General features: G+C 35.6%; 1 protein-coding gene across 1 annotated transcript; it reads left to right on the top strand.

The window, feature by feature from the left end:
- The first annotated feature begins 7774 nt into the window (after nt 1–7774).
- LOC129511743 (olfactory receptor 4C16-like) lies at nt 7775–8707 on the top strand. Its single transcript, XM_055328747.1, has one exon. The coding sequence runs from the start codon at nt 7775–7777 to the stop codon at nt 8705–8707; it is 933 nt and encodes a 310-aa protein (XP_055184722.1).
- Nucleotides 8708–10566: the final 1859 nt, after the last annotated feature.

Here is a 10566-nt window from a genome sequence, read left to right on the forward strand (position 1 = left end):
GCTACATTCTTTAAAATTCAAAACTAGGAAAAACCGAACAAGTGTTTATATGATAAAGATATTTTATTTTTAGGAAGCAAGGTAATATACATTCAAAATTCAGAATGTTGATTTCCTTTGGGTGAAGCAGCAAACAAGATAAGGAAGGGGCTAAAATGCATTTAATTATTGGTAATATTTTAGTTCTTGGGATAGAGGTAAGTTTACAAGTATTATATAAATAAATGTAAAAGAATAATAGAAAATGAATAAAGTAAAAGATGGTAAAATAGTTGGAAATGAGTGAATTCTAAAGTTAAAACTTTATGATAAGAATGAGTTTCTTCTGCTTGCCTGGTGGCTCTTCTTCCTTTTGTGTTAGCTCCATTTTAGATCAGGGTCTTTCCACTTATAGCAAGAGTTCCAGGTCTCTACTCTGAAAACTCTTTCAGGAAAAAAATAATGCTTTTCTCCAAGAGTCCAGACAAAAGTTTTAAGTTTGTATCTCATTTGCTAATAGATCCCTGACCTAATCATTGCAAGTGGGGGAAATGCTTTCTGATCAGTATAGGTGTCATATTCTCACCTTTGGGGCATAACACTACCCATAACTTTCAGACAAAATCAATCAGGGCTCATTAAGACAGATTTTATAGTTCATCTTTAGCATCTTTGTGAGGCAGGAAAGTTGTATTTGCTGAAGTGTTAGATATGTTTCTTCAAAACAGCAAATGTCCATCAAAGGTCCTCCTTATTGATGCTACATTCTACACCACTTTATGAAAAATATCACACTCTATGATGAGGATAACCTGACATTTTCAAGGCCCTTTTTGATCATCAGTGGGATCCAATGTCTCAGTGCTATTGATCCTAAATGCTACTGAGGCACATCAATGAAGGGACTCCTAGTCGTTTCCCAAGACCTGACCTCACTTCTATCTGCTGTCTTTCTCAATTAGTAGTTTTAGAGTAGTTCAGAAAGAATGTCTTCAACTTATTTCATCTACCATCATGTGGGTAATTTTTCAGAAGTAATTATAAATTATCACTCAAATTCTTTTTTTCAATTTGGTTGACTTATTTAATTCATTCATTCACTTAGTAACCAACAGGTAATTTAAAGCACAATATGAGCTGCTGTTTGTAAATGCTTGCTGGTAGATATGGTAAAAAATAAGATAGTGGTAATCCACACCCTGAATGAGTATTTAAAGTTATGGAACTTACAAAGAACTTGAGGAATAAAATCAGAATTCTTGGTTTCTGGTTCTCATGCAACATTTTCCTATTTTTAATTTTCTAAGACTGAGCGTTTCAATCAGAATTTGTATACATCTGAATTTTAGGCATTAGTGCTTAGCTGGCCTTCCTATGCAGAAAATTCATGCTGAAAGTCTCTTCCTTTGGATTCCAAGTCATCGTCCTCTTGTGACTTTACTCATGATCTTTGAACATGCTTCTTAAGAGTTTTCAGGCATTGTTTTAAATGTTGATGTAACCTTACATTTTATTGTTGCCTCACTTCTCCATACTACCTACCTATTTTTTTTGGTTGTGCAGGGTGACCTTACCCAATTTCTTGATTTAATTTATCATTTACAAGCAGTAATATCAAAATCTAGTTTTACATTCCTATCATGAAATTTATACTTAAGAAAAATCCAAGTTCTTACTGAAAATTTTCACTCATATATTATATGTCTACCTACCTATGTTCGAACTAATCTTATTGCTTTATTATTAATCCTAAACTCCTCAGCCTGATATTCCAATACTAGCCATTAGAAATTTCCTTCATCATCATTTTCTAGTACTTCCTGGTTTTCAACTTAGGCTACTGTCAGGAAAATATGTATACTGAGGAAAAACGATGAAAAAAAGAGAATTATTGATACAGATCTCCACGCTGAACTTAATAGATGTGCATCCTGACAAGCTGCTTAACTTCTGTGAATTTTAAGTATTTTTCATGTGAAATATCATTGTTAATACCTACCTCATGAAATAGTTATGTAAATGAAAAGATATAACATATAAAATGATAAAAGGTAGTATATAAAAGACATTTAATAAATATTTGGTGAAATAAAATTATTTCAATAAAATGAATTCCTTAACAAGTATCTTTGTACTAATATTAGTTAGCAAAACAAATGGAAATGTATTTGAAAAAATATGAGATATTTTTTGATATACATACTAATACTCAAATCACTTGCTCCAGATCTGTGGTTCTTTGGTGGGGGTTGGATATAGCACACAGAACAGAACCTCTAGTTTTAGGACACCATACTGACTTCCTTAGATTGTACTTTTGAATAAATTATTAGATATAGAGAAGCTTGTTTCCTAAAGAGCATGAGGGCAACTTAGGACATTGAGTGGGATCAGAGTAATTTCTTGGAGGCTCAGATTCTCTTTTGCCAACGATAGATTTTTCTTCTTCCTGTTCTCTAGCACTATTCATTTGTATTTTCCTTTTTTTTTTTTTTGCTCTGTATTATGGTCAGCCTGAGACACCTAATATCCCCAAACTCTTATGTGTATTTGGTTCCTGAGTCTGAGGAGGGCAAACTTATTCTACTATGGGCTAAATGGGTGAATCAAATGTTAAATGTATTACAACATCTGAGGTGTTTCTGATTAACAAAGAAGGGAAAACTTTAGGGAATCATATTCTCTAGGGTGGTAATATTTTATATCATTATGTCTTAAAATATTCTCTCTGGGATGCAGAATGGGCATTTTTTTCTGGCGATCTATGGGAAGGCTGCTTTCAAAAAGGGTTGGAACTATTTGGCACTAACTTACATGTAGTGTTCTGACAGGTAAGTGACAGATTGCTTACATCTTTGTACTTGAGGCATCATTATAGAATAATCCAACATATTTAAAAATATATTTCCATATATCTTGTGACTATTCCTTCCACTTCCTCTGAGAAGGGAACCGATAAAAAAGAATATTTTTTTTCAAAAATTTATTGTTAATATAGTAAAGAAATAAAATGAAATATAAGTTTGGGAATAAAGTAATCTTTGAACTCAGCAAGTATTTTATGAGTACCAGACATGTGAAAGCCTTTGTGAGGCTTCCCATTGTTGTGTGGGAATAGGAGGATGAGTTTCATGTCCTAAGTTTTGTTATAGTTTCTTGAGGTGGTTGAATGTAGAAAAGTTCACAATTGTTTTTCCTATAAGGGAGCTGGGGAGGATAAGTCCTCAGTCTGGACATTAAAAGTTAGAAGAGCTTATGGCTGGTGAGTAATTAGAGAAAAGGTCAATTGAGGCAGTGACCTAGACAGCTTTTGGAGAATACCAGCTAATCCCATCTCTAAGTGACAGTTTTAAATAGAAAGTTGCCAAGTGTTTGGGTGGCTCAGTCTGTTGAGCAGCTGACCTTTGATTTCAGCTCAGGTTGTGATGTCAGGGTCCTGGAATCAAGCCCCACTTTGGGCTCCATGCTCAGTGAGGAGTTTGCTTGAGATTCTCTTTCTTTCTCTCCCTCTGCCTCTCCCCTCATCTGCTTTCTCTCTCTTTCTTTCTAAAATAAACAAATAAATAAATCAATCTAAAAAGTAAATAGAAAGTTGTGCAACAGTTAACTCCAATATGGAATTAGTGTTCTTGACATGTTTCCAAAATAATATCATAAGAATTTAATTTGCAGTTGACACACATCTGAGATTTAGTCCGAGAGCTGAATAACTACTTCTTATGAAAAGTTCAGAGGAAATATGGCAATGTGGAGACAATGCAGTATTATGAAAATGAAAGGTAATGCACCATATATGTTGGAGGGTTTCTTTTTCAATCCTTCTTCAATTTGGGCTTTTAAGGGTAAAGAATCTGGGGACAGTCTATTAACCTCCCCACAGAGAATGGTGGATTTTGCATAGATATGAGTGTAGGGATTCTCTCAAAGATAGAAATCTAGTGTAACCGAATCAAGGAAGGTTGGCTAGTTGAAGAAAACCCATAAGGAAAGCAGTGGTTCTCACCATGGCTGTTGCAGTAAAACAGATTTTTTGGGTCAGAATGATCCACTTGACACTTTTTATTCCACCTTCATCTATCCTCCAATTTTCCTTGTGTTTTTCTCTCAGCTCCTCTTTGTTATCTCCAAACACAACATGCAATTTGTTCATTACTCTGCTGACAAATTGAACCATTCAAAAGTTGGCTAAACTTGTTTGAAAAGTCTAGGTAGGTACAGTACTTATTAGAAGATATGCTATTTTACTAGTGTTATTTGCATACAGATCATTGCACCTCACTCTTGTATCAGATTCCTTGGAGAACCAGATGAAAGATTTTGACGTGTCTTTGGAAAAAATGGACATATGGTCATCCACAAGACATGGGCAAAAACATGCCTCAGTTGCAGGAAGATATGAAAAATATCAAGGCTTTCCTTGCATTCTTTGTGAATTAAGGATTCATATAAAAATGTTAATGTTTAAGATGATCATTTTTTATGGATGTCAGAGTCTCACAATCTGACATGGCTGTGTGGTGCTCTTCAGAATACAACATCTATTCCATGTTTACTACATTGTTGAAAATTGATCTCAGCTTACTTCCTGGATTTATAAATTGGGAGCATGTTTGTGTGTCTGCTATAGACAACAGTTAGAAGGCCACAGTAGACTAATGATGTGTATGTGTTTTATAATCAGAATATTAATAAAACAATCAGATAAATAGTATATGTTAAGAGGTAATTGAGAAAATGTAATTTAAAAATGCTAAGTATCTACATGGTACAAGGCATTGGGATTGGATCTGTGGAGAATAAAATCCTGAGAATAAATAGTTTTCAAAGATTCTTATTCCAAAAAAGAAGTTAAAGAAAGCACTCATGTAAGTGACTTTAAGCCTAGTATGTAATATTATAAGAAAAGGTGTAAAGGATGTCATTGGAGAACAAGGGGGGGGGGCGATTTCTTTTATCACAAAATAATTACTGAAGATCTCCAGAGGAGAGTTCTTAGAATTTGGGTCCTGAAGTTTTGAGATAATTGAAGTAGGTAGAAATGAAATGATATTCCTGGTAGGAAGGAGATTATTGATTAAGCTGATGGTAAAGTATTTGATGAGGAATTATTGTTATTAATATGTTAATGAAACCATATATACTTATGCTTCATAATTTAAAAATATATGTCCACATGTGTAAAAAATTTTGTTTTATAAATGGACAGTCTAAAGGGATTGATAACATACAAACCAAAACCACACACTCGAAAGAGTGGTCACAGTCATGGGCTATATTTTTCAAGTACGAATATTTTACGGTGGATCACTCTTTTGAATGAATAAGGAAAGAATGAGCTTATTGTACTGATTATGACACCAAGACTCATTTTTTTGTGTGTGTTTAAAATCTTTGCCAAAGATTACACAATTCAAAGAGATTTAAAAAACAACAACAAACTGGAATTCTAAAGTAAATAACATCATTAGACACTTTCCCAAGAGTGGTTTTTGTTTTGGAGGAAGATAAGGTACATTTCAAGTATGCTGGGGAGAAGAAACTTTACCGAGGGAGAGAAAGTATATATAAGGGAAATTTTCTGTCTGTTTAGTCTATCTGTGCTATGGACACAACTTTGAAGACAGATATTGAAGGTATGATGAGTTTGGGAAGGAACACAATGGAATAAGTTAGTCTTCCAAATATATTTCAATATATCACATTTGAGTTTATACTTTTATTTTTTATTTTTTATTTTTTTTATTTATTTATGACAGTCACAGAGAGAGAGAGAGAGAGAGAGAGGCAGAGACACAGGCAGAGGGAGAAGCAGGCTCCATGCATCGGGAGCCTGACGTGGGATTCGATCCCGGGGCTCCAGGATCGCGCCCTGGGCCAAAGACCGGCGCTAAATCACTGCGCCACCCAGGGATCCCTGAGTTTATACTTTTATTTGCATGTAGTGTCCCTCCCAACACAGATCTTTGAGAAGAAAGGTCTGGAGAAAATATTTTGTTTTTGGAAGTGAAGTCAGTGGTAATCGTTTCTTTTTCAGATTTGAAAAAGGAAATCTTCATTTGAAAGGAGTGAAATTTCAATGCTGAATGATCATTGACTTTGCCAGGATAGAAAACAAATGGAATGAAGTTCTTTTTTCTTTTTTTTTTTAAGATTTTATTTATTTACTCATGAGAGATACACAGAGGGAGGCAGGGACATAGGCAGAGGGAGAAACAGGCTCCCTGCAGGGAGCCCAGTGTAGGAATGAATCCGGGGACCCCAGGATCATAACCTGAGCCAAAGGCAGATGCTCAACCGCTGAGCCACCCAGGTGCCCTGGAATGAGGTCAGTTCTGACTATTTACTATTCCTCTTGTCTAAAACTGTACCTGCTCACCTCTTCTGAATCTGCTGTGTTACAAGCATGTGGGATTTTTTTGGTACCTGGAAAATAAAAACACTATTGGGGATTACAATCATGATTTAGTCCTACATGAACTGCCTGGTGATATCTCCCCAAATGAGCTCAGAATCAAAGTGCTTAAACTAAAATTTGGATTACTGAAAACCTGAGCTATTGAGTAATAATACTTCCTTTTCATTTGTATGTAACCTCAGGGATTTTGGGTCTCCTAAGGAGTGCTTTTCAGAAATGGGAAGGAGAAAATTAGAAATGCAATATTTGAGATATTATCAACTATCAAAGAACATTCATTCACTTATCTACATTAGTTTATGTCAAATATTAAATATCATAAAGATGTTTGAAGGTAATAGAATATTATTTAGAAGTTATAAGGGGCACTGGGTTGCTCAGTGGTTGAGTGTTTGCCTTCGTCTCAGGTCATGATCCCGGGTCCTGGGATCCAGTCCCACACTGGACTCCCTGCAGGGAACCTGCTTTTCCCTCTGCCTATGTCTCTGTCTCTCTGTCTCTATGCATCTTGTGAATGAGTAAATAAAATCTTAAAAGAGAATAAGTTTTCAGTATTTCCTGTTCCTCTTTTCAAGCCGTAATATCTGGGAGCAAGTGTTTAGTGAAGACAGTCATATTATACATTTATAAAAATAAACATTCTCTTTTATATGTATAACAAATATATGGTGATAAATATATGCATAAAGAAGTCAATATTTATGGGGCAAAACGAGGTGCGATTTTACGTTTATATCATGAACCTCCAAGGGCAGTTAAATATAACCAAAATGCCAAGTAATACCCCATCAAAACATGGGCCCAAAGGTTTATTAAATATGAAGAAATAATGAAGTTGATAATAAAATGGAGCCATAACTTTTGGCTTTATATTCATTAAATTGTCAGAATTAATCAGAATCATTTAAATGCTACAAGATTGTATCTGAAGAGTGCCCTAGGAGAATATAATCTTCATAAACTTGTTGAGACTCATAATGACCCTATGAAATGGTCATTATAAATAGAGGAACAGGAATGCCTGGGTGGCTCAGCAGTTGAGCATCTGCCTTTGACTCAGCGTGTGATCCCCCTGTTCCGGGATCGAGTCCCACTTTGGGCTCCCTGCAAGGAGCCTGCTTCTCCCTCTGCCCATGTCTCTGCCTTTTCTCTGAGTCTCTCATGAATAAGTAAATAAAATCTTTAAAATAATAAAATAAATAAACAGCGGGACAAATGGTTGAAGTGACTTGTAGGAAAGTATCCCTAATACATCCATGATGAGGAATATTTATTTTTCTTAAAATATTCCATAAAATCACATATCACACCATGAATTAATTCCTTTATTTTTTACAGATCAGTAACTTCACACTCAGCCTTCTCCTCATTCGTGAAATCATGCACCTGAATAATAATGTGACTGAGTTCATTCTGCTTGGATTGACCCAGGATCCTGTTAGAAAGAAAATCGTGTTTGTCACTTTTTTACTTTTCTATTTGGGGACATTGCTGGGTAACTTTCTGATTATTACTACTATCAAGACCAGCCAGACACTAGGGAGTCCAATGTACTTCTTCCTTTTCCACCTATCCTTGTCTGACACCTGCTTCTGTACTTCCATAGCCCCTAGAATGATTGTTGATGCACTTTTGGAAAGGGCCACAATCTCTTTCAGGGAGTGCATGATACAAGTCTTTTCATTACACTTCTTTGGCTGCCTGGAGATCTTCATCCTTATCCTCATGGCTGCTGACCGCTATGTGGCCATCTGTAAGCCCCTGCACTACACAACCATCATGAGTCGACAGGTCTGTGCTGTGCTGGTGGCTATTGCCTGGGTGGGGTCCTGTGTGCATTCTTTAGCTCAGATTTTTCTGGCCTTGAGTTTACCTTTCTGTGGTCCCAATGTGATCGATCACTATTTTTGTGACTTGCAGCCCTTGTTGAAACTTGCCTGTGCAGATACCTATGTGATCAATCTACTGTTGGTATCCAATAGTGGGGCCATTTGTACACTGAGTTTTGTCATGCTGATGTGCTCCTATGTTATCATCTTGTATTCTCTGAGAAATCACAGTGCTGAAGGGAGGAGGAAAGCCCTCTCCACCTGCATCTCCCACATCATTGTAGTTGTCTTGTTCTTTGGTCCTTGCATATTTATATACACACGCACTGCAACCACCTTTCCCATGGATAAGATGATAGCTGTATTTTATACACTTGGAACACCTTTGATCAATCCTCTGATTTACACACTTAGGAATGCAGAAGTGAAAAATGCCATGAAGAAGTTATGGAGGAAGAAGTTGATTTCAGATGACAAAAGATGAATAGGAGTTTCAAATTTTTCTTCACAGTTCGGATTTGCCTAGAAGTCCACAGAGAATGTTATCTTTTTATTGTGGTGTTAGCATAATCTGGGGGCTTGAGATTTCATTTCTTCAAGAATGAACATGTAAACTGGTTAGTGTTGAGTCAGTTTCATGCAGAGGAAGAGACAGCATCAGGTGCAAACAGCCATGTCATGACAAGTGCCTTAGATGTTCACTACTGTGTCTCCTCTTGCCTGCCTAGTATCACTGTAGTTTTAATTTAGTGTTTTCCTTGCCCTTTTTCAGGTTGACTTCTGGCCTTCTCTTTATAGTTACACTTTTGTATGCTTGTATCCACAGCCTGGCTGGCTTTTCCTCTTTCAAATGGCTTCCTTTGTATTAGACACTTCGGTCATATCATATTTGATCATGGACTGTCAACTTGGATGTTTTTTTTTGTGATTGAGCAGAAAGCACCAGATTCAAATAATTGTAAAATCTTCATGTTTTAAGGGACAATCTATAATCTAAGCAATCTCCCTTCTGTTTTTGGAGTTATACTTCAAATTCTTCTCATATTTATTTACATCCTTCTAGCACAGTGACAGAAAATATTGTTAATATCACCCTTTTGAAGGAATCTTTTTACCTTAGGAAGGTTCTGAGAGTTGGGGTTGTACTCATATTATTCTTTTTGTAAAAACTACTTTTTGCTTCTACATTGATCACTCCTAACTTGGAGGAAACTTTAAGTTTTTCTTAGGTCATACAAGTTCTAAAAAAGTTTTATACTATTGGGTTATTATGATTGAAGCATAGATGGCCCAAATAAGTAGATATATTCATGAGGGCTAGAAGTAAAGCATACCAGCAACCAATGGTTGAAATGGGGAATTTGAATATAATAACTGATTAAGAATGTTAGAACTCAGAGACTCGTTTTAGGCTTTGAAATGGAAAGAGTTAAATTGTAGATATGAATTATCTTAGTGAGTTTTAATATAATCTAGAAAAGAGGGTACCTTGAGAAAGTTATTGGATAAAAACTGCATTTATGCAGTGAAGAGGGATATCACCCTTTGTTATCATCCATCATCATCACAGTATTGAAATACGTGATCACTAAGAATCTTTCTGAGTTCAGTTTGTTTTCTTATTTGTATTTTTATCCATATAGAAAATTTAACATGAGTATTTTTATTTTGTGCTTATTTTTATTTACAAATTACTAAATTATGTTAAAATTATGAAATCTGTATTAACTTTCTTGTACCAGGAACCTCAGAACTTCTTAGCTTGAGGAGTACCTGACTGGCTCAGTTGGTAGAGCGTGTGACTCTTGATCTCAGAGCTGAGTTCAAGCCCCATGTTCGGTGTGGAGTCTACCTAAAATAAAAATTTAAAAAGAAACAAAGAACTTAGCTTGGAAAAAAAAAGATCATCTATTTCTCTGCACTGCTTGGGAATCAAATACTGTGAATTCCACAATGAACACTAGCGACATATATATATATACACACATATATATTTTTTCAGATTCAGAATTTATTCATCTCAAGCAGTTTATCATTGATAATAGCTGCTGATTTTCCTCTTGCAATGGTCACACTTTAGTAAATCTCAGTTGGCAGAGTTTTATTTGAAGTCCTCTTTAATTTCAAGACAAGGCATATATGAAAAGGGCAGCATGTTGGATCTAGTTTAGGTACCTCCTCAGAAACACTATCCAACATGTCTTCTGGACATGCTTCCAATATGGAGTTCCCAAGGCTGCTGTCACCATGTCTCTTGCCAACAGAGATTATGATCTAATTCCAGTTCAGAATTTTTTAATAAAGATAGTGGAACTGCAAAGGTGATAGAACATGCAACTTCAC

Source organism: Nyctereutes procyonoides, unplaced genomic scaffold, assembly GCF_905146905.1.
Source record: "Nyctereutes procyonoides isolate TBG_1078 unplaced genomic scaffold, NYPRO_anot_genome, whole genome shotgun sequence".
NCBI classification, from domain to species: Eukaryota; Metazoa; Chordata; class Mammalia; order Carnivora; family Canidae; genus Nyctereutes; species Nyctereutes procyonoides.